The sequence below is a fragment of the Salvelinus namaycush genome, chromosome 21 (genome assembly GCF_016432855.1).
Source record: "Salvelinus namaycush isolate Seneca chromosome 21, SaNama_1.0, whole genome shotgun sequence".
In the NCBI taxonomy this organism is placed as follows: domain Eukaryota; kingdom Metazoa; phylum Chordata; class Actinopteri; order Salmoniformes; family Salmonidae; genus Salvelinus; species Salvelinus namaycush.
In genome coordinates, this window is record NC_052327.1 from 9974932 (window position 1) to 10000891 (window position 25960).

The 25960-nt window shown below is 42.4% G+C and overlaps 1 protein-coding gene across 1 annotated transcript in view; it reads right to left on the bottom strand.

Moving 5' to 3' along the window:
- phf21ab (PHD finger protein 21Ab) overlaps positions 1 to 23593 on the bottom strand; it is a 73541-nt gene extending 49948 nt beyond the window's left edge. Inside the window, exons 1-6 of the mRNA XM_039017174.1 lie at positions 23366 to 23593; positions 20807 to 20845; positions 8566 to 8617; positions 6807 to 6905; positions 4507 to 4539; positions 3985 to 4050 (exon numbers count right to left, since the gene is read on the bottom strand). Coding sequence (XP_038873102.1) covers positions 3985 to 4050; positions 4507 to 4539; positions 6807 to 6905; positions 8566 to 8607 — 240 coding nt within the window. The 5' untranslated portion in view covers positions 8608 to 8617; positions 20807 to 20845; positions 23366 to 23593. The remainder of the gene's footprint in view (positions 1 to 3984; positions 4051 to 4506; positions 4540 to 6806; positions 6906 to 8565; positions 8618 to 20806; positions 20846 to 23365) is intronic.
- Between the last annotated feature and the right edge of the window lie 2367 nt (positions 23594 to 25960).

Here is a 25960-nt window from a genome sequence, read left to right on the forward strand (position 1 = left end):
GGCGAAGTAGGCTGTGATTCGATGATAAATTAACAGGCACCGCATTGATTATACACAACGCGTGACAAGCTAGTTAACTTAGTAATATCATCAACCATGTGTAACTAGTGATTATGTGAAGATTGATAGTTTTTTATAAGATAAGTTTAATGCTAGCTAGCAACTTACCTCGACTCCTTGCTGCACTCGCGTAACAGGTGGTCAAGCCTGCCACGCAGTTTCCTCGTGGAATGCAATGTAATGCTTCCAAAAATGCCGATTACCGATTGTTATGAAAACTTGAAAAATCGTCCCTAATTAAATCTCCCATGCAGATTAATCGGTCGACCTCTAGTAGAAGCACAGTGGCTAGGAAAAACTCCCTAGAAAGGCCGTGTCATACCAGCTACATTTCTGCCCGCGTGAACGGCAAGAGCTCAGATAAACATGAAATGACCCTGGGAATCGATAGAACATTGCTCAGAGATGCCTACAAATTATATAACATTCAAAATGGGTGCATATTTCCTTTAAGACAAACTGTTAACATTTAAACATGTATGATTCATTTGTGGTTATCTTCGAATATGATGTTAAAGTTCTAATGCGGTCGTTTTTATCTCAATATCAAATCATTTCTGGGTAGCAATCATATACCTTACTGTGATTATTTTCAATTAAAATGGTCAAAAATAGCTTCTTAGCAATGACCAACTTCTCAAGCAAGAATTTTGTTGTGGAATGTTCTGAGTGGAGAGGAAAACTGAAAACTAGCTGTGTTTTTGGTCTATTAACTAATTTACTGCCTGGTGATGTCACCAAGTAGGCCAAAACACCATCCCAACAAAACAGGCTGAGATTTCAGGTGGTCTTCTAAAACAGCTCTAACACTAAAAAGAGCATTATCATAATTTTCACATTACTATTCCAAGTTCAGTGTGGAAATACAATACTAGTCAAAAGTTTGGACACACCTGCTCATTCCAGGGTTTTTCTTTATTTTGACTTTTTTCTACATTGTAGAATAATAGTGAATACATAAAAAATGTGAAATAACACATATGGAATCATGTAGTAACCAAAAAAAGTATTGAACAAATTCTTGAAAGTAGCCACCCTTTGCCTTGATGACAGCTTTGCACTCTTGGCATTCTCTCAACCAGCTTCATGAGGTAGTCACCTGGAATTGATTTAAATTAACCTCTCTGGGATATGTGGGACGCTAGCGTCCCAAATGGCCAACATCCAGTGAAAATGCAGAGCGCCAAATACAAATAAATTACTCAAAAAATTAAACTTTCATGAAATCACACATTCAATATACCAAATTAAAGCTACACTTGTTGTGAATCCAGCCAACGTGTCAGATTTCAAAAATGCTTTACGGCGAAATCAAACGATGCTATTATCTGAGGATAGCACCCAAGCAAACAAACACAGACCATCATATTTCAACCCTCCAGGCGCGACACAAAACGCAGAAATAAAGATATAATTCATGCCTTACCTTTGAAAAGCTTCTTCTGTTGGCACTCCAATATGTCCCATAAACATCACAAATGGTCCTTTTGTTCGATTAATTCCGTCGATATATATCCAAAATTTCCATTTATTTGGCGCGTTTGATCCAGAAAAACACCGGTTCCAACTCGCACAACATGACTACAAAGGTTACCTGTAAGCTTTGTCCAAACATTTCAAACTACTTTTGTAATACAACTTTAGGTATTTTTTAATGTAAATAATAGATAAAATTGAAGACGGGATGATCTGTGTTCAATACCGGAGGAAAACAAAGTGTAGCTAGCTTTCAGGTCACGCGCCTCTAACATTTTTACATTTTTACATTTTACATTTTAGTCATTTAGCAGACGCTCTTATCCAGAGCGACTTACAGTAGAGTGCATACATTTTATTACATTTTTACATACTGAGACAAGGATATCCCTACCGGCCAAACCCTCCCTAACCCGGACGACGCTATGCCAATTGTGCGTCGCCCCACGGACCTCCCGGTTGCGGCCGGCTGCGACAGAGCCTGGGCGCGAACCCAGCCCAGCCTGGGCGCGAACCCAGAGACTCTGGTGGCGCAGCTAGCACTGCGATGCAGTGCCCTAGACCACTGCGCCACCCGGGAGGTCGTATACTCTAACAAAGAGTATACTTCCCTCGAGCCTCATTCTGAACATGGCTACTTCTTAATTTCTCAAAGGAAAAACAACCAATTTCTAAAGACTGTTGACATCCAGTGGAAGCGATAGGAACTGCAAGAAGGTCCCTTTGAAATCGGGATTCCCAATGAAAACCCATTGAAAAGAGAGTGACCTCAAAAAAAAAAAATCTGAATGGTTTGTCCTCGGGGTTTCGCCTGCCAAATAAGTTCTGTTATAGTCACAGACATGATTCAAACAGTTTTAGAAACTTCAGAATGTTTTCTATCCAGATCTACTAATAATATGCATATCTTAGCTTCTGGGCATGAGTAGCAGGCAGTTTAATTTGGACACGCTTTTCATCCAAAATTCCGAATGCTGTCCCCTATCCTAGAGAAGTTTTAACAGGTGTGCCTTTGTACATTTGTGGAATTAATTTCCTTCTTGGTGAGTTTGAGCCAGTCAGTTGTGTTGTGACAAGGTAGGGGTGGTATACAGAAGACAGACCTATTTGGTCAAAGACCACGTCCATATTATGGCAAGAACAGCTCAAATAAGCAAAAAGAAACGACAGTTCATCATTACTTGAAGACATGAAGGTCAGTCAATCCGGAACATTTCAAGAACTTTGAAAGTTTCTTCAAGTGCAGTTGTAAAAACCATCAAGCGCTATGATGAAACTGGTTCTCATGAGGACCGCCACAGGAAAGGAAGACCCAGAGTTACCTCTGCTGCAGAGGATAAGTTCATTAGTTACCAGCCTCAGAAATTGCAGCCCAAACAAATGCTTCACCGAGTTCAAGTAACAGACACATCTCAACATCAACTGTTTAGAGGAGAAAGCATGAATCAGGCCTTCATTGTCAAATTGCTGCAAAAAAAAACACTACTAAATGATGCCAATAAGAAGAAGAGACTTGCTTGGGCCAAGAAACACGAGCAATGGACATTAGACCGGTGGAAATCTTTGTGAGACACAGAGTAGGTGAACGGATGATCTCCGCATGTGTAGTTCCCACGTGAAGCATGGAGGAGGTGGTATGATGGTGCTTTGCTGGTGACATTGTCAGTGATTTATTTAGAATTCAAGGCACACTTAACCAGCATGGCTACCACAGCATTCTGCAGCAATACGCCATCACATCTGGTTTATGCTTAGTGGGACTATCATTAGATTTTTAACAGGACAATGACCCAACACACCTCTAGGCTCTGTAAGGGCTATTTGACCAAGAAGGAGAGTGATGGAGTGCTGCATCAGACGACCTGGCCTCCGCCATCACCCGACCTCAACCCAATTGAGATGGTTTGGGATGAGTTGGACCGCAGAGTGAAGGAAAAGCAGCCAACAAATGCTCAGAATGTGGGAACTCCTTCAAGACTGTTGGAAAAGCATTCCAGGTGAAGCTGGTTGAGAGAATGCCAAGAGTGAGCAAAGCTGTCATCAAGGCAAAGGGTGTCTACTTTGAAGAATCTCAAATATAAAATATATTTTGATTTGTTTAACACTTTTTTGGTTACTACATGGTTCCATATGCGTTATTTCATAGTTTTGATGTGTTCACAATTATTTTACGATGTAGAAAATAGTAAAAATTAAGAAAAGCCCTGGCATGAGTAGATGTGTCCAAACTTTTGACTGGTACTGTATACTGTATATAAAACACAGGAAATCTCATTTTTGACAGCATTGGGCCTTTAAAATAAACAAATGAGTAAAAGGACAAACTAGTTAAGCGTTTGAATCTTCATTTTTAAATCTCCTGTTTATCAAACGCATGGTGTGCGTCTGCGCTCATACAGGGCAACCTGGGATATCCTTGTGTTGTGTCAGCAGGGTGTCCTAAAATACCTGCTTCTCGCTAAGCGCTGTGATCTTAGCCTGAAGTTCGTGGAGCTGCTTCTTCAGATCAGCATTCTGCAAAGGAAGGCAAAGCTCTTTTTAGGGCACTTTCATTCCAAACTCAAGCAATTCACATCCAGGTTAACATGAAAAGGCAGTTTTGTTCATTTAAACCTGACCAACAATTTCCAACTGAATTTTAACACTTTTGTCGCATTCGCCACACTAATGCTTCACATGCACAAACATCTCCAAATAAATTGTATCTTATCAGTAAGAAATATATGGGGCATCAGGTAGCCTAGCGGTTAAGAGCGTTGGGCCAGTAACCGAAAGGTCGCCGGATCAGGTTAAAAATCTAGGTTAAAAATCTGTCCATGTCCCCTTGAGCAAGGCACAGCCTTAATTGCCCCTGTATGTCGCTCTGAATAAGAGCGTCTGCTAAATGACTGAAACAAAATATGCAATTTGTTGGCAACATTTCCATGTCTACTAATAGCAAAAACAATTATTAATGATAAATGTCTTTACCTGTGGGTCCTGTTTCATTTGGGCGACCAGTTTCTGTAGAAGGATACAAAATGTCAGTAGAATGACAAATGCATTCAGGGACATTCCACAAGACTATACTACAGCCTGTGGACAGTGACACCTACAGGCACTGCATTGAACCCAGTGCACCTTCATCATGAAGTGCTTTGAGAGACTAGTCAAAGACCACATCACCTCCTCCCTTCCCGACACACTCAACCCTCTCCAATTCACCTACAGCCCCGACAGATCCACAATCGCCATCGCACTGCACACTGCCCTCACCCACCTGGACAAAAGGAATGCATATGTGAGGATGCTGTTCATTGACTACAGCTCAGCCTTCAACACGATATTGCCCTCTAAGCTCAGCACAAAGCTCAAAGGCCCTGGGAATGACTCCTCCATATGGACTTCATGATGGACCATCCCCAGGTGGTGAAGGTAGGCAACATTACCTCCTCCATACTGATCTTCAACCTGGCGTCCCCACAAAGGTGCGTCCTCAGTCCCCTCCTATACTCCCTGTATACTCAGACTGTGTGGCCTCACACAGTTCTAACTCCATCATCAAGTTCGCTAATGACACGACAGTAGTAGGTCTGATTACCAAAAACTTTGAGACGGCCTACAGAGAAGAGGTAGGTACTCTGACTCCGTGGTGCCAGGTAAACAACCTCTACCTCAACATCACTAAAACAAAGTAGCGGCTCGTGGACTTCAGGAGGAACCAGCCTGGGCACGCCCCCATCTTCATCAACAGGGCCGCACTGGAGACGGTCAAAAACGTCCAAGTTTCTCTCCAAAGAGCTGAAATGGTCAAACCACACGGACACCGTGGTGAAGGCACGGCAGTAACGCTTCAACCTCAGGAGGCTGAAGAAATTCGGCCTGTCCCGAGGGCACTCAGTGTTCTACAGGAGCACCATCGAGAGAATACTGTTACGGTAACTGCACACATCCGCCTATGGACCTTCTTACACACCAACAACCCCCCCCCCCACAGACATTTACCCTGTCCCCATCCCCCTGTGGACATGTATCATTGTTACAGTCGTAAATGTGTATATTATTACTTTTATTATTGTTTCATTCATTTCTCTTTTGACCTGCACTGTTGGTTAGAGCTCAGAGTTTAAGAACTTCACTGTACCCTGCAATTACATCTGTGACCGTGAGCATGTGACTAATACATTCATCTAATCCTGTCCCATACCTAATTGTGACAGTGGCCATCATTCAGTTTGAACAGGCATAACACTGAATAGCATATAGTATAAATATGATTATTATAATTTGAATATCAGATTAGGAGATTACTTTATAAATAGTGAAATGTGACTTCTTACATAGGAATTACTTACCCATACACTTTACACCCATACATTTTACATCCAATTTTATAAAGAAACTGCAGAGATATTAAAATGTCCTACTCATCCTGCAGAGAACAATTAACACAAACAAAAACGAAAAAAAAAAAAAAAAACAGCGTGGATAAGGGTTGTAATAAAAAAAGACATAAAACTAACCCCACATGCCAAGGTCACCCCAGACCTTCATAAACTGGGTGCTAAACTCTGGTTCCTATCGCTATGAGGTGATTGGGGACATTACTAAGCAGGGGACCTTACTTAGCTGGCCTATCAAAGCGCTGATGCCAGGTCTACTCTACGTGGCTGACCACTCCTCTGGGAGATGCCTGTTCAATGTGCTGAGTGTGGTTATGGGACTTTAGGGACTGAGCTCACTATAAGATGCTGGCCTGACCTGCTAGTTACTCAACAGCAAGGAGGCTGAAGACCTGGCCTGCATCCCAAATGGCACACTATCCCCTATCTATGAGCCCTGGTTAAAAGCAGTGAATAGGGTGTCATTTGGGACGCATGCCTTATCATAGCACATACAGAGGAGAGAACCTCCATTACACTCATGCTTACTCACTAACGAACATGGAATACAAATGGATGCCTGATGTTGAAACATAGGGGCAAATCCTAACTTCCCACGAGTCAAATTTGAACCTAGTCATGCATTGATATCAAATGGGAGACAAAGTGAAAATTCAGCTTAAGTGGACGTTTGGAATCGCCCCATAATGCAATAGTCTTCAGTGGATCTTCTCAATAGCACTCTTCATAATAGTGGTGACCACATAATAGTGGTGACCCTCAACATTTGAGTTAGCCCAGATGATTAAAAGTATTTTAATCATTTGCAGGCCTAATAAAGAGCCTGAACACAGAGCAGATGAACAACAAATCAATTTTAAAAACCACCTAGGGATGTTTTCCTCCTACCTGATGGACTTGAATTTCCACTTTCAGGGCCTCCTGTAATGTTTGTAGTTCCATCATTGAGCCAGTCAGTGTGCCAATCAGTCCGGGGAAACGTTCAGCCTGTGTACAGAGACAGAGGGGGAATGGCGAACACATTAAAATAAATCCCCTTTATTTCTCACAAATACTACATTTTGTTATATGGTGTATTTCTGTAAGAGTCGAATCAGTGGTTTCAAGCTTGCAGTAATAGCAACCAGAAATAATTAAACATTTCCAAACAGGGTCCAACGGTAACATATGTTCTCTCACTGGCCCTGTCACGGCCAGTTGTCCAAAAATCTACTGGCCCGGACATGGTGTAGTTTTTAAAAGGCATTGGGCCTAGTAAGTCTTTTTTTTAAACCTCCCGCTTTGGGCTGGATGTGTCAATGTGTACTTTATACATGTATAATCTATGAGAATAATTACTGTCCAACCTCAATTAGCCACGAAATCCCTAGTTTGCTTCCAATAAACAGTCGCTTTCAATTTCCGCCATGTGGGCCAGGCCCCTAGCGATTAGAGTTCCTGCCATTTGAATGACAGCTAGCAAGATACACACACAGCGGAGCGAGAGAGAGCAATGACGTAATGCACATATCTGCACATACCGTATGTGACGTAGTACGCAATTTTCTGGGACCCCTTTTGGCTTGTGAGCGCTACTTTCACCACTACTGGCTAAAAAGTATAAAAAAAAGGTACCAGAGAATCTCTAATAGGCTACATTTGGTTACTATGACGTGTATAAAAAAAACTAATATAATTTCCAAATTTAAGTCATTACTATATTCTTTAGAATAGTATGCCATTTTTAGATGTTCTTTTACATCTCAAAAAAGGACACAACCCCTTTAAGACAAATGTGTTGAAAAGAGATATCAACCTGGCTAGAGTAAGCTAGCCAAGACAAATGTGTCTTTTTGTAGTTTTCTCTTTGCAGACTAATCAACAGTAGCCAACATATTGCAAGCATGTTCACTATTGAAGCTTAACTTTTGGAAATCGCTTTCCCTAGCTAAAATAAATCAGCTCAGCGAGTAGATTGATGGGCACTTCTTTTTGCTCTGGACAGCTCACGTGTGCTGTGTGAAGGCATCAACTTATATACGGCTCGAGAAGTTGCGACTCGCAGGAGTGTGGTGGTGCTTGAATGAATGGCCAATCATATTGCTCAAATATAAATGGCATGACTTTTCAGCGTGTAGTTTTCAATGGTAGACTATGACAGAGCAGGTAAATGTTGAACTGGAAAGCAAAAATGCACTGAGAAGTTGACTGGGCCAGTGACTGATGAGATCCACTGGCCCAACATGTTTTTACTGACCACGGGCCAGCGTTAACGTCGGACCCTGTTTCCAATGCGGTCACACAATCCATGATGGCAACCATTTTGTTGGCAATATGTGGAGAGTTCAAACAATTACACTGTCCCCATCGGACTCTGAACATAATACTCATTAGGTGGTAATAACGACTTGGTTTTATACTTAACCATGTACATCACAGAGAATCATGTCCATTGAGTACAGTGCATTACATAAGTCCAGAAGGGAATACATCTTGGTAACAAAGCAAGGTTATGAGTCAAACGGCCTCAAACAACAGCTATTCACTTTTTGTTTGAGTCTTTTAGGATATTCATCACCATAGCCTTGGACGTACAAAAAACAGAATGATGTAACCTTGTGAATGTTAAAAATGGTGAGGGAATGAGCTAATTAACTCCATATCTTACCTTCACACCGTCTCCAGGTTGAATACCATCCAATTGAAGCATTAAAGAGCCGCTGTATGCAAAACAGAAAACGACAAAGTTACAGAATTTTTACAATTCACGTTTCAGTAACAAAACAAATGGGTTGTCTATTAGGGTACACGGTTTCCAACAGAAAACAAGCCTATGTTTTTGGATAAGTACAAGAAATTCTTCCCCCGTTGTTGTCCTTTTTCAAAGAGGGTAGCCTATGATATAACGTTATTATTATTATAACCAGGGGTTGCATTAACTTTCAAAAACTTATTTTAAACCATTTAACCTGCATTTATATTGAAAGTCAAGTGGAGGTTTTTTTAAACTTTATTTTTTGCAAAAACGATAAATAGAAAGAATGTAGCCAGCTACATATCCTAATGTTTTGCTTGAAGTTAATCTATCATTTTAACCTGCTACCTGAGAAAAACTACAGTCGTAGCCAAAAGTTGAGAATGACACAAATATTAATTTTCACAAAGTTTGCTGCTTCAGAGTCTTTAAATATTTTTGTCAGATGTTACTATGGAATACTGAAGTATAATTACAAGCATTTCATAAGTGTCAAAGGCTTTTATTGACAATTACATGAAGTTGATGCAAAGAGTCAATATTTGCAGTGTTGACCCTTCTTTTTCAAGACCTCTGCAATCTGCCCAGGCATAATATCAATTAACTTCTGGGCCACATCCTGATTGATGGCAGCCCATTCTTGCATAATCAATGCTTGGAGTTTGTCAGAATTTGTGGGGTTTTGACTGTCCACCCGCCTCGAGGATTGACCACAAGTTCTCAATGGGATTAAGGTCTGGAGAGTTTCCTGGCCATGGACCCAAAATAACTATGTTTTGTTCCCCGAGCCACTTAGTTATCACTTTTGCTTCATGGCAAGGTGCTCCATCATGCTGGAAAAGGCATTGTTCGTCACCAAACTGTTCCTGGATAGTTGGGGGAAGTTGCTCTCGGAGGATGTGCTGGTACCATTCTTTATTCATGGTTGTGTTCTTAGGCAAAATTGTGAGTGAGCCCACTCCCTTGGCTGAGAAGCAACCCCACACATGAATGGTCTCAGGATGCTTTACTGTTGGCATGACACAGGACTGAAGGTAGCGCTCACCTTGTCTTCTCCGGACAAGCTTTTTTCCGGATGCCCCAAACAATCGGAAAGGGGATTCATCAGAGAAAATGACTTTACCCCAGTCCTCAGCAGTCCAATCCCTGTACCTTTTGCAGAATATCAGTCTGTCCCTGATGTTTTTCCTGGAGAGAAGTGGCTTCTTTGCTGCCCTTCTTGACACCAGGCCATCCTCCAAAAGTCTTCGCCTCACTGTGCGTGCAGATGCACTCACACCTGCCTGCTGCCATTCCTGAGCAGGCTCTGTACTGGTGGTGCCCCGATCCCACAGCTGAATCAACTTTAGGAGACGGTCCTGGCGCTTGCTGGACTTTCCTGGGCGCACTGAAGCCTTCTTTACAACAATTGAACCGCTCTCGAAGTTCTTGATGATCCGATAAACGGTTGATTTAGGTGCAATCTTACTGGCAGCAATATCCTTGCCTGTGAAGCCCTTTTTGTGCAAAGCAATGATGACGGCACGTGTTTCCTTGCAGGTAACCATGGTTGACAGAGGAAGCACAATGATTCCAAGCACCACCCTCCTTTTGAAGCTTCCAGTCTGTTATTCTAACTCAATCAGCATGACAGAGAGATCTCCAGCCTTGTCCTGGTCAACACTCACACCTGTGTGAACGAGAGAATCACTGACATGTCAGCTGGTCCTTTTGTGGCAGGGCTGAAATGCAGTGAAAATGTTTTTTGGGGATTCAGTTCATTTGCATGGCAAAGAGGGACTTTGCAATTCATCTGATCACTCTTCATAACATTCTGGAGTATATGCAAATTGCCATCATACAAACTGAGGCAGCAGACTTTGTGAAAATGAATATTTGTGTCATTCTCAAAACTTTTGGCCACGACTGTACACCAGAGGAAAGTACCGGAGAAAAGTAGCCTACACATCAGCCAGAGTGCTGTCTGACATTTCATCTGAGAGGAGAAGTGCAACTGAAGCGCAAAAATAGTCCTTTTACATTAATGATAAGGAGCGAACTCTGACTGAAGCCGAGCAGAATTTACAATAAGAAACATTATAGATATGCGTTTACAAAACACAGCAAGATATTATTTCTGCGTTTATCTTTCCTTTTCTGCATGATAAACGTAGAATCCTGAGTTAACGTGACCCCTGCTATAACTACTGTTCCCTGAAGGAGGGAAGCGAGGTACAACACAACTATGGGGAGTTACACTCTCGAGACCTCGATTGAAGAATTAGAATCATGCCTGACTAGGCCAAGGAAATCCACACACGTCGCTGAAAGCCCTGCCTTTCACAGTTGATAACCCTGAGGCTCGGATTCATTCTTTCAGTACCGCTCTTCACCGAGCCCAAAACTGGGCGGGGCCAAACAGGTGTTGTACCTTGTTTCCCTTCTTCAGGGAACAGTAGTTAGGCATAACGTTAACGTTCCCTTTCAGTCGGTACTCTTTGTACGACACAGCTATGGGGAAATGGAATCCCGCCTCACGCCGGCCACAACAAATACCAAATGAAATGGCCCATGGCAGACTATCCAGACAAGATCCGGGTATTTTGCACATTGCGTGATGCCTAATGACCCTCTCCTGTCCCAGCTGTAAGCACACTGTAGGCTACACCGGGAGCAGTGACATACAAGCTATAAAACCTCACAAAAAAGTGTGATGATTCCAAACACGCCGCAGCCCAAATATCCCCTACAGTCAACCCTTTAAATATAGCACCCAAGATGCCGCCAGACCCCATGGTGCAGAGGGCGCGTTTCTGTAGCCATAGGCGGTGCGTGAGTTTCAAGTTTGGGGAGGCACATTTTCATCATAAAAATGCACCTTTATAATAAAGGCATTCCATGCATCATCGCATTTGCAAACTTATGTAAGACAGCCTACCATTCCTAACGTGATGAATAGATTGGATAGACAATTTAGGCAAATAATACAACTCAATCACTGTTCGCAAAAAAAAAACTGCGTAGTGGCGTAATGCAGGCCTAGGCTATATCAGATACGTTTCTTGGCATTTTATAAACACATTTCATGCAATTCTACTACACTTTATAGGACTGACAGAAATCCCATTTAGATCACGGTAATTCATATTAACCGAACATGCAAGTTGAGGGTGCAATGCGCATCAGGCGGTAGGCTACACGCAAATGTTTGTTCCATAATGCAATTAGCAGGAAAACACAAGACAAAAGCACCTTGTACATGCTACAAGGTTTCACGAGACAGAGATGAAAATATCTATTAGAAACAGGGGAGATCTAATATGCAACAACTAGCATGGATTGCTAATATGACTAGGATTGTGCCTTTGGCTACCGGACAATAAAAGAAAGTTGAAATAAAATAATTGCCTCAACGGATATGGTCTGGTTTTGGCTAGGGTACTTTGAAGCGAGGCAAGACATGGCAAGACAATTAAGTATACAGTATGTTTTCTAAATGCATACTGCCTCCAGCTCATTGCAAAGTGGTGTGTGACGCGCTGATGAAGCCTGCCTTCCGTTCCCTATGCATTTGCTGTTTGAGAAGGTGTTTTCCACTCAAAAGCTCTGTTTCTGTAAGCTTTATGGGTGTGAAAAATAAGGTACATGACGAAAACCGTAAATGCGCAAATTTAATTCCACTAAACCTATCAAATTAACCTATAGACAGATAAGCATCCCGTGGTGCTTTCAAGACACCTGGGAACTCTGAAAAATACGAGGTCAAATCATGATGTCAGTGATCTTCAGGTCAGAAAGTCAGAGCTCTAGAAAGAGGCTCAAGTTCCCGAGTTGGAATTCCGAGTTGGATGACAGTTCAAAAATATTTTTCCCCAGTCGGAACTTGTTTTTCCCCCAGTGGTCTTGAACGCACTGAAGTCGGAGATTTGGGTTTCCAGTTGTTTTTAACGCGGCATCAAACGGCAACAGAAGGCAGGCTTCATCAGCACATCACACAACACTTTGCAATGAGCTGGAGGCAGTATGCATTTTGAAAATATATACTTCAATTGTTCGAAACCTGAACGTTGTAATACATATGAGGCATGTCTTACCTTGCGTCAAAGTAGCCTATTAGATCTCCTCTCGTTCTAACGGATATTTGTCTCTGTCACATGAAACTGCAATGCCCTTTTGACAACCGTGTTTTCCCGCTAATTGCATTATGGAACAAACATTTGCAAGTTGTAAAACTTGATGACCAATATATTTTGTCCTAATAAAAACAGGGTTAATAATATATCTGTGAGAATATCCAACAGGCTTTTATATCATTCTAAATGAATAATAATCGCTTTGTTTAAAAAAATATATATTTTGGAGATGCTTTTGTTTTCAAATAACGTAAAATGAACATGGGGTGAGACATTGTAACTAATTTGTAAATAACGCCAGTTCGTTATTTAGAATGATTTATTTCTGTTTTTTGAGGGAGAAAAACCAAAATCCTGCAGTCATCTCATGGGTCTCCCAGTCAAGGCCAGCACAGGTATTGAACCAGCATCTGTAGCAACACAGCTTGCACTGTCTTAACCGGTGCGCCACTCAGGCGCTGTACAACGTGACCGGTCGGGAGTGGCCTACAGTACGAGCAAAATAATCCTGCCACCTATACAGCCCTCCCGTACGGAAGAATAGTTGTGATCACGTTCAGAGGTAAACCATCCACGAGATTGGAACACTCAGTGGACAAGCCCATAGACCCCAAATCTCTAGGCAACGGTGGTAAACCTGCCAGTGCGCCTGGGATAACAGATCTACGCTCAGCGGGAGTTGCCACAGGACCTCGTCCAATAGGCAAAAGATCTACACGGACCAAGGTTGCTTGCGCCAACAGCGGGCCACAAATCCACGACAAGCCCACCAGTCACTCTCCCCAACGTGGGGTTAATCAGCTTCATGTGAGGAAATGGGCTCCAGAGTTGCGCAGTGGTCTAAGGCACTGCATCTCAGTGCTATAGGCGTCACTACAGACACCCTGGTTCGATTCCAGGCTGTATCACAACTGGCCATGATTGGGAGACCCATAGGGCGGCACACAATTGGCCCAGCTTCGTCCGGGTTTGGCCAGCGTATGCAGTCATTGTAAATAACAACTTGTTCTTACCTGACTTGCCTTGTTAAATAAAGGTTACATTTAACTTTTCTTTAAGCATAAAGGAGGGTTCGACAGGCACAGGCGAAAACGCACTGCGTGACCAGCCGAGATTTGGCTAAGCAGAGCCCGGAACACCCTCTGTGGGGATAGAAAAGCGTGACAGGCGAGTGAGTCTAGCTTGAGACCCAGAAGAGGAAAGCACTGAGATGGAGTGAGAAAGCTATTTTTCTGGTTTCTTATTCAGCTTCGAGACAATACAGGATAGAAGCATGGATGTATGTAACACTGCTTGTTCCCTATACTCTGCTGCCACCAAACAATCCACTGTAATAGCCGGCGAATATGTAGACTGAGGTGCCTGTTGGGGTACGTTAAGTACCAGACAAAAGTTGACACACCTACTCATTCAAGAGTTTTTATTTTTACAATTTTCTACATTGTAGAATAATAGTGAAGACATCAAAAATATGAAATAACATATATGGAATCATGTAGTAACCAAAAAAGTGTTAAACAAAATATATTTTATATTTGAGATCCTTCAAAGTAGCCATCCTTTGCCTTTATGACAGCTTTGCACACGCTTGGCATTTTCTCAACCAGCTTCATGAGGTAGTCACCTGGAAAGCATTTAAATTAACAGGTGAGCCTTTTTAAAGATTAATTTGTGGAATTTCTTTCCTTCTTAATGCGTTTGAGCCAATCAGTTGTGTTGTGACAAGATAGGGGTGGTATACAGAAGATAGCCCTATTTGGTCAAAGACCAAGTCCATATTATGGCAAGAACAGCTCAAATAAGAAAAGAGAAAAGACAGTCCATTATTAAAACATAGTCAGTCAATGTGGAAAATTTCAAGAACTTTGAATGATTCTTCAAGTGCAGTTGTAAAAACCATCAAGCGCTATGATGAAACTGGCTCTCATGAGGAACGCCACAGGAAAGGAAGACCCAGAGTTACCTCAGCTGCAGAGGATATGTTCATTAGAGTTACAAGCCTCAGAAATTGCAGGCCAAATAAATGCTTCACAGAATTCAAGTGACAGACCCATCTCAACATCAACTGTTCAGAGAAGACTGCATGAATCAGGCCTTCATTGTCGAATTGCTGCAAAGAAACCTCTACTTAAGGATACCAATAAGAAGAGACTTGCTTGGGCCAAGAAACATGAGCAATGGACATTAAAACGGTGGAAATCTGTCCTTTGGTCTGATGAGTCCAAATTTGAGAGTTTTGGTTCCAACCGCCGTGTCTACCTGAGACGCAGAGTAGGTGAACGGATGATCGCCGCATGTGTGGTTCCCGCATGTGTGGTTCCCACCGTGAAGCATGGAAGATGGTGCAGCTAGTTGAGAGAATGCCAAGAGTGTGCAAAGCTGTCATCAAGGCAAATATATTTAGATTTGTTTAACACTTTTTTGGTTACTACATGATTCCATTTGTGTTACTTCATAGTTTTGATGTCTTCACTATTAGTTTTACAATGTAGAAAATACAAAAAAAAGAAAAGAAAGTAGGTGTGTCCAAACTTTTGACTGGTACTGTAGGTCTAGAATGGGACGCAAAGTCCCGTCCCTTTTCGGAACCAGGAAATACCAGCTGTCCTGGATCTCCGACATAGGAACCACTCGGATTGCCTGCTCCTGGAGTAGGGAGGATATTTTCTCCCTCAAAACGGGCGCTGAGGCCTCGGGAACAGTTGACGTGATAACGCAGAAGAAGGGCGGGGAAAGCACAACAAATTGTATCCCGTACCCCGACGTCACTGCTCACATGATCCAGTGCGACACTACGCATGTGCATCATTGGTTGGCGCAGACAGCGAACCTCCCGTGAAGTGCCAACTGAAGGGGCAAGACGCCACATTGTGGACTGGGAGAGAGTGGTTATGCTTCCATGTCCACCACTCTTGACAACCGTGTGTCTGGATGTGGAGAAGGGACACTTAATTGAACAACTAACACGGGAGACAACACTTGACACCCATGAACACTGTGGAACTTGGAGCTGAAACTGTTCATGAGCCAAGGTTTGCCTAAAGCCCGGCCTACTCTGGGTACAAGGGCTCTGGCGATCAGTGACGTACCCCGATTGGCAGTGCCACTTGTGGGTACTGTTGTCACAACAAACCTCACTCAATTTAGGTGATAAGATGTGTTCTGGTAACTGTCTGGCACCCAGGGCTGGACTGCAGGGCTGGACTGCACAAAAATAGACTTCATCATAGAGGTTACCCTACCGACCAATCATAGGTACAGGCAACAAAGCGCCTTGTAACCTAGCTAGGAAAGGGGCAGACAGCTCTTAAAAACAGACCCCTTCTGTGGTAACAGATAGGGGATGATTTGTTATTGAATGTAATTACCAGGAATGAAAAGAATTTCAGGGTGAGCTGTGGGATAATAGCATGGTCAGGTCAAGACTCTAGTAAGGACGACGAACACGCAGATGAACTTCCCTGAGAAGTTCTTTGTTTGTGCAAACCCACAGTTTCATCAGCTGTCAAGGTGGCTGGTCTCATACAATCCCACGGGTGAAGAAGCCGGATGTGGAGGTCCTGAGCTGGAGTGGTTACACGTGGTCTGCGGTTGTGAGGGCAGTTGGAAGTACTGCCAAATTCTATAAAAAGGAGGCGGCGTATGGTAAAGATATTAACATTCAATTTTCTGGCAACAGCTCTGATGGACATTCTTGCAGTCAGCATGCCAATTGCACGCTCCCTCAAAACTTGAGACATCTGTTGCATTGTGTTGTGTGACAAAACTGCACATTTTAGAATGGCCTTTTATTGTCCCCAGCACAAGGTGCACCTGTGTAATGAGCATGCCATTTAATCAGCTTCTTAATATGCCACACCTGCCAGGTGGATGGATTATCTTGGCAAAGGAGAAATGCTCACTAACAGGGATGTAAACTAATTTGTGCAAAACATTTGAGAGAAATAATCTTTGTGTGCCTATGGAAAATTTTGGGAACCTTTTATTTCAGCTTATAAAATGGCACCGGAAGAAATGGCATCAGTTTTACGGGCGCCCAACCAATTGTGCTATTATGTGTTTTTTCCCGCGTTATTTGTAAATTATTTTGTACATAATGTTTCTGCAACCGTATCTTACGGCAAAAAAGAGCTTCTGCATATCAGGACAGGGATCACTCACCTCGGATTAGACAAAGAGTTTTTTCTACAACAAGGAGCACGCACAGGACATTCTCCAAACACCCCACAGGGCTGACATCCCCGTTATTTGCAAGAGGAAGCGATGCAGGTACAGAGGACAAAGAGCCGGTGCCTGGTCAGGACCCGGAGAAGGCGAGTGGGAAAGCTTCCGTTACCGTCAATACTACTCGCCAACGTGCAATCATTGGACAATAAATTAGACGAGGTATGATCACGAATATCCTACCAACGGGACTCTAACCTGGAAGCTTACAAGAAATCCTGCTATGCCCTGCGACGAACCATCAAACAGGCAAAGTCAATGCAGGGTTAATATTGAATCATACTACACCGGCTCCGACGCTCGTCTTATGTGGCAGGGCTTGCAAACTATTACAGACTACAATGGGAAGCACAGCCACGAGCTGCCCAGTGACACGAGCCTACCAGATGAGCTAAATCACTTCTATGCTCGCTTCGAGGCAAGCAACACTGAGGCATGCATGAGAGCATCAGTTGTTCCAGATGACTGTGTATTCACGCTCTCCGTAGCCGATGTGAGTAAGACCTTTAAACAGGTCAACATACACAAGGCTGCGGGGCCAGACGGATTACCAGGACGTGTGCTCCGGGCAGGTGCTGACCAACCGGCAGGTGTCTTCACTGACATTTTCAACATGTCCCTGATTGAGTCTGTAATACCAACATGTTTCAAGCAGACCACCATAGTCCCTGTACCCAAGAACACAAAGGCAACCTGCCTAAATGACTACAGACCCATAGCACTCACGTCCATAGCCATGAAGTGCTTTGAAAGGTTGGTAATGGCTCACATCAACACCATTATCCCAGAAACCCTAGACCCACTCCAATTTGAATACCGCACCAACTGATCCACAGATGATGCCATCTCTATTGCACTTCACATTTCCCTTTCCCACCTAGACAAAAGGAACACTTATGTGAGAATGTGACAGGGTAGCCTAGTGGTTAGAGCGTTGGACTAGTAACCGAAAGGTTGCAAGTTCCCCCAGCTGACAAGGTACAAATCTGTCGTTCTGCCCCTGAACAGGCAGTTAACCCACTGTTCCTAGGCCGTCCTTGAAAATAAGAATTTGTTCTTAAGTGACTTGCCTAGTTAAATAAATAAAAATTGACTACAGCTCAGCGTTCAACACCATAGTGCCCTCAAAGCTCATCACTAAGCTAAGGATCCTGGGACTAAACACCTCCCTCTGCAACTAGATCCTGGACTTCCTGACGGGCCGCCCCCAGGTGGTGAGGGTGGGTAGCAACACATCTGCCACGCTGATTCTCAATACTGGAGCTCCCCAGGGGTGCGTGCTTAGTTCCCTCCTGTACTCCCTGTTCACCCACGACTGCATGGCCAGGCACGACTCCAACACCATCATTAAGTTTGCAGACGACAGAACAGTGATCACCGACAACGACAAGACAGCCTATGGGGAGGAGGTCAGAAACCTGGCCGGGTGGTGCCATAATAACAACCTATCCCTCAACGTAACCAAGACAAAGGAGATAATTGTGGACTACAGGAAAAGGAGGACCAGGCACGCCCCCATTCTCATCGACGGGGCTGTAGTGGAGCAGGTTGAGAACGTCAAGTTCCTTGGTGTCCACATCAACAACAAACTAGAATGGTCCAAAGACAGTTGTGAAGAGGGCACGACAAAGCCTATTCCCTCAGGAAACTAAAAAGATTTGGCATGGGTCCTGAGATCCTCAAAAGGTTCTACAGCTGCAACATCGAGAGCATCCCGACTGTTTGCATCACTACCTGGTACAGCAATTGCTCGGCCTCTGACCGCAAGGCACTACAGAGGCCCACAGAGGCCAAGGACCTCTACACCAGGCGGTGTCAGAGGAAGGCCCTAAAAATTGTCAAAGACCCCAGCCACCCCAGTCATAGACTGTTCTCTCTACTACCGCATGGCAAGCTGTAGCAGAGTGCCAAGTCTAGGACAAAAAGGCTTCTCAACTGAACAGGTAATCAAATGGCTACTCGGACTATTGCATCTTTTTACGCTGCTGCTACTCTCTGTTTATCATATATGCATAGTCACTTTAACTATACTTTTATGTACATACTACCTCAATTGGGCCGACCAACCAGTGCTCCCGCACATTGGCTAACCGGGCTGTCTGCATTGTGTCCCGCGACCCACCAACCCCTCTTTTACGCTACTGCTACTCTCTGCTCATCATATATGCAGTCACTTTAAGCATATCTACATGTACATACTACCTCAATCAGCCTGACTAACCGGTGTCTGTATGTAGCCTCGCTACTTTTTTAGCCTCGCTACTGTATATAGCCTGTCTTTTTACTGTTGTTTTATTTCTTTACTTACCTATTGTTCACCTAATACCTTTTTTGCACTATTGGTTAGAGCCTGTAAGTAAGCATTTCACTGTAAGGTCTACACCTGTTGTAATTCGGCGCACGTGACAAATAAACTTTGCTTTGATTTGATGAAACATGGGACCAACACTTTACATGTTATGCAAAATGTTTTGTTCATTGTACAATAAACATAACATTTATTAACATCATCCAGTAGAACTTAAAAGAGTGAGATAAAATTAGATCTTTGGAAACAAGTGCTTTCATAAATGCATGGCGCGGGCCTCGTTTCACAGGAGCATTGTAAAATATGCTTACTCAATGAAGAAGACCTAACGAATTTTGTTTATTTATTTACATATTGAATTTTATTGTCCTACATCAATTTAATAATTTCTTCATTTTGTGGGTGCCTAGAGTGGCCTTTTTCCACTGCTGTGGTACTGAATCACAGCAGAAATGGGGTGTGGGGCGGGCCGGCCCTGGAGTTCGTAGACAGACATGTTTTATTATTTATTAGACCGAATTAAAATGTTCATGCCTAAGTTAAATTAAATGAGAGGCATAGATTGTATTTGAAAACAGCTGTTTTGTTATGTATTAATTAAAATGTTCATACAAATATCCTATAGGACAGGTCATTCGCAAATTATATTATAAAAATATATTTTGAAGTTTTTTCTGTTTATGCGACTTGTTCTTCTGGGCTACATTTTTTTAAATTATATTCATTTGTGATATATAGCAGGGATGAAAATCCAACGGGAAATGTTTTGCTTTTCATAAACCCTGTCGCGTTGGTATAAGAACATCATTATACTTTATTACAACTTTATTACAAATTTATATTCTGTTATGGTGAATTACAATATTAGAAATGTGATTTTGAGCACCGTGGGTGGACAACCTTATGCGTTACACACCCAATGCATTTGGATGTCCGGTCAATTTCTCAAATGTCCTGTAAATCAAAATCTTGCCAGTCACGTTGTCCGGGGCCAAATGTTCCTAAGCGAAAACCTGACCGAGAGTACCGACTCAAAGGGAACTTGTGTTTACGCCAACTGCCCCCCTGACAGATCTAAAGGGACTGTAATTATGATATGCATCTGTGTAAAGCTCATTGATTCAAAGGCCCAGAGTATTACTATGCCAAAGAGACAGCACTTTAAATCCTGCACAACCGCCTTGGTTTATGGATCTGCGTGCAATGTAAAAAAAAAAAAAAAAAAAGAAAAGACAATTGCGTTGTCTTCTGAATTGGGATTTTTGTTCTCCGCATGCACGAGAGTAAATAAAACAACTCGGAAATGACATTCGCAGAGCAATGACTAAAAGCCAAGTTCACAAAAGCATCCATTTGGCTGGTTCCGTGGCTCAACAATTAATAGACAGTGAGAACCAGGAAACCAGCGAGTCTGTCCGAGGCGATGTTACAGCCGTCCAGTCCGATTGATTTCCGGGCCAAGGCTGTGAGACAAGAGAACAATTACAACAGGATCTGTTGCAGTACTCACCACCTGGCAGTGTGACTGGTCTCCAATCTCTCCGACTCCCTGCAAGACAGGACAAGCAGAGCCCATTAGGCGTACATGAGATTCCCCACCACCACAAATGGGACTTTCAGCATGTTTAAGTTATCCCAATGTTGGAAAACCACCAGAGCAACCGAGCCAAAGTCACTTGTAAAGTGACAGTATTACAGCGATGCCATACTGAAGTCTGTCATGTTAAACATGGGTGGACAACCTGCAGGACAATTCACAACCAAACGTGGGTTGACCAAACATTAATTCTCATGTATGGTTGTGGTCATAACAGACAATAATATCACGTATAACAGTCCATCGGTAGCACTGGGTCGCAATACTAGCCCTTGGCTCCTTTCGGTTTCCCTACTTCTGATCTATACCACCTGTACAATTCAGTACCCATGCTTCCTAATGACACAGATTGGTTTGAAACCTACTAGTGTGAAACGTAATCAGGAAATCTCACATAGTTCATTAGGTGGGCTACAGTTACTTTACATGAAAGTATTTTCTTTATAGAGGTTGATTTTATGAGGCTAGAAAAGCTGAGTAAGAGTGTGTAATTTAAAGCTTGAGTCACTTCATAAAAATTCCAGTGGCCATTCTACAGTATGGAGCCGTCCTACAGACCAGCAGTAGAACAGTCTAAAAAACCCATTACTTAGCTTACAATTAGGGGTATAATTTCTATCAAATTTCGCTTTCACACGATCTAAGTAATCTGTACGTCATCTAATGTTCAGAAAAGAATAGCTTACGAGACCATTTAAGCAGGTAGCCTTTATCAGAGTAATGGCATGCGGTTCAGTCTAGTAATTAACCTGCCGAGGTGAGACGCACAGAACGACAGCCACCTCATCTCCTACCCTGTCAGTGCCAACAGAGCAACCTCGCTCTCTTCCATTCAACACTATTTCACTTAATTTATGCTATAGATAGAAGATTACAACCTCACAGTATTGTTTTATGGTTTGGGGTTATTTTTAAAGCCAGCATTGGGGATTGATCTAAATACACATGCACACTCACTGGCCTAGGCCTACATACACCCACACAAAAGGGACAATCCACTTTTGTTCACTTCTGTGAAGCGTAAGGATTTGGAACCTTTATGATGCCTTGATGAGGACCTCATCGTACTTTTCCTAGTTAAATAAGGCTACCTTCTAAATAGACTGTATTGCATAGAAACATGACCTTACACAAACATCCTAAATGGCCCTCACTTTGGCCATTTTAAAGCATTTTGGGGGGCAAACAGTAATCTACATTTTTCATAATGATTAATATGGCGTGCAGTCTATAAAATTACTCCGTGAGCATGTTGATTCGTTTTCATAACATAAGGGCCCAAACTCCTCTTTAGCACTATTTGGCCCGGCTTTGCACAATGCCATGCTACCAGTTGCATTGTATTTTTCTGTCTGAAATAGATAAGTGACTTCTCTTATATGCTTGTTGTAATACCACTATCTAGGAAGACTGCTTTCAAGGCGCAGTCTCTTTGGATCTGAATAAGTTAGGTAGGTAGCTAGCTAGCCGGTTAGGTAAACTTCAGGCACCATCACATACCATTGAACGCTAGGCCTAGGTAAGATGTGTATCAAATATAAATTTACCTAAGACATTTGAAATGATGGGTTTCGAATTGTAATGTTTTCATACTGAGCTAACATGTTATTATATAATATTTTATACTAACAGTATTTCAGCGTCAACAAAAGTGTTTTATAACTTTCATTTATAAGAGTACAAATAGCTAGCCATCTTGCGCTGTCCAGCCGCTCGCGCACGTTTAATTCGACTTCGTTAGCCAGGTAGCTAGAAATGGCTTGTTACATAGCTAGTTGGTGCAAACTAGAGAGAACAACATCACGTTGTTAGCCAATGGGATGGAGTCAGACTTTATTAGTTAACTTTCACGATTTAAAACTCGTTTCAAAATAAGCTATCACCAACTAAAAAAGGTATACATAGACATCCACGTCAACTAGCTAACGTTAGCTAGCCTCTTCGCAAGCTAAAATAACCGGCTAGTACAAGTCGAGCTTTCACAGCAGCCAATCACTACAAGAGCAAGCTAGCTAGCTCGCTACATAAGCCACATAAAACTGTCAACCCTAAATGTACGTTAGAAAACAAGCTAGCTGTCAATCTAGGTAGCTAAGTAATTATAAAATAAAATAAACACCGGTAGCATAAGATTAAGAAAAATATTTGGGGGATAGCTTAAAATATAGAATTTGACTAAATTATCACAAATAGGCACGCGCTGGTGGTTACAAGTTAGAATCAACCCCTTTCTAGCTAGCCATGTCCGCTGCCCTCCAATAGCAGGGCACTTCGCTAGCTAGAGTATCATCCAACTCCTATCATAAGAAATAGCTATGAACAAAAACAGTATCCTTCAAGCCATCTTGCCTATAATAACACGAATTACGGATATATGGATATAGGGATCAAATGCATGTGAAAACAATGAAAGTTTCTAAACAATGAAAATGAAACTTCAAATAATAATAAAAGATCCCAACGTGCACTTACCCTCCACTCTACTCAGCAGCAGTCCTTCTCTCCTCAGAAATGTATTAAATAAATATTTACAAAACAACCCAATACCGCTCTACCGAATATCCGATACAATTATGATGTAAATATTAAAATACCCTCCATTGATTAGAGTCTGAGATCTCCGTAGTATATTTTTATTTGTTTAAATAAAATTTGTCCAAAAAGAGAGAAACTGAGATACAAAACAAGAACTCTTCTTCAATCTCATTCACCACAGCCTGAGCACAACCGTTATCAATGCGCTCAAGAGAAGGGAGAAGAAGGGGGTAGGAAAACTATTTTTTAAATGTGACAATTGTAGCCGTTGTACCCCAAATCGATTGATTCATTAATAGTATATCGTTGAAGTTATTAATTTTGAGTCGATTTTCGTCACAAGGGGAAACGAAAATGTGTTTGAAAAGCGAACTATTTTTTTGTCACGGTGCTGCGAATTTATTTCACTTTGCCTAAGGATCATGGGTACTACGCCTTCCATTGCCTAGGGAAAAAACCCGGATGTAAACTCAGTGAAACTCATCTGGAGAGAAGTAGCACTCGGTTCATAGAAATACGCGGAGCAATTTGTTGCTGCTTTGACTTGCTACGGTCCCAATCCTGCGCATTTACCCTCTTTTGTCCTTATTGTCGATTGATGAAAAAGCACCACTTACTTTCGTCTCTTTTTCATAGCCAGTCAATCTGCATTCATTTTCAGTGTTGAATGGGCGTTCGACATAATAAAACGGTTATGCCAAGTATCAAAAATGCACGAAGAACCGCTGCATATGATTTCTGATGACGGCTGCTGTGAAAATGAGGCGTGGGCAAGCGCCCTTTACAAGTGCGCCATGTTTTTATTATAATTTGAGAATAGTTGTTTATGATACAGTGCCTTCAGAAAGTATTCACACCCCTTTACTTTTTCTACATATCGTTGTGTTACAGCCTGGATTTGAAATTGATTAAATTAATTTTTTTTAAGCTGGCCTACGCACAATACCCCATAATACAAATTAATACAAAATGAAAAGCTGAAATGTCTTGAGTCAATAAGTATTCAAGCCCTTTGTTATGGCAAGCCTAAATACGTTCAAGAGTAAACATCTGTTTAATAAGTTGCATGGACTCACTCTGTGTGCAATAATAGTGTTAAACATGATTTTTGAATGACTACCTCATCTCTGTACCCCATACATACAGATAATTGTAAGGGCCCTCATTTGAGCAGTGAATTTCAAACAAAGATTCAATCACAAAGACCAGGGAGGTTTTCCAATGCCTCGCAAAGAAGGGCACCTATTCGTAGATGGGTAAAAAAAGCACACATTGAATACCCCTTTGATCATCGTCAAGTTATTAATTACGCTTTTGATGGTGTATCAATACACCCTGTCACTACAAAGATATAGGCATCCTTATGAACTCAGTTGCCGGAGAGGAAGGAAATCGCTCAGGGTTTTCACCATCTGTGACCAGGAGACCCATGAAGCTGCGCACAATTGGCCCAGTGTTGTCCGGGTTATGGGAGGGTTTGGCCTGCCAGGATGTCCTTGTCCCATTGTGCTCTAGCAACTCCTTGTGGCAGGCCGGGCGCATAGACACTGAGTTCGGTCACAAGTTGTAAGGTGTTTCCTCCAACACATTTTTTTTATTTATTTAACCTTTAACTAGGCAAGTCAGTTAAGAACAAATTCTTATTTACAATGACGGCCTACCCCGGCCAAACCATAACCCGGACGACATTGGGCCAATTGTGCGCCGCCCTATGGGACTCCCAATCACAGCCGGTTGTGATACGGCCTGGAATCGAACCAGGGTCTGTAGTGACGCCTCTAGCACTGAGATGCAGTGCCTTAGACCGCTGGTTTAGTCTGCTTTCCAGCAGACACCGGGAGATTAATTCACCTTTCAGCAGGATAATAACCAAAAATACCAAATCTAAATCTAATCTTTGCGTTTGGCCTGGTATGATTCTCAATCAGAGGCAGGTGTCGTTAGTTGTCTCTGATTGAGAATCATACTTAGGTAGCCTTTTTCCACCTGTGTTTCGTGGGTGTTTATTTTCTGTCTTTGTGTATGTCACCAGACAGGACTGTTTCGTGTCATTCTCGTTTATCGTTAGTTTTGTTCGAGTTTCGCTTTCATTAAATTAAAAGGCATAATGAATACTTACCACGCTGCACCTTGGTCCTCCTCTCTTTCTCCTAACGACGAGCGTTACACATGAGGTAGTCACCTGGAATGCATTTAAATTAACAGGTGTGCCTTGTTAAAAGTTACATTTGTGGAATTAATTTCCTTTTTGGTGAGTTTGAGCCAGTCAGTTGTGTTGTGACAAGGTAGGGTTGGTATACAGAAGATAGCTCTATTTGGTAAAAGACCATATTATGGCAAGAACAGCTCAAATAAGCAAAGAGAAACAACAGTCCATCATTACTTGAAAACATGAAGGTCAGTCAATCCGGAACATTTCAAGAAAGTTTCTTCAAACCATCAAGCGCTAAGATGAAACTGGCTCTCATGAGGACCGCCACAGGAAAGGAAGACCCAGAGTTGCAGAGGATAAGTTCATTAGAGTTAAATCAG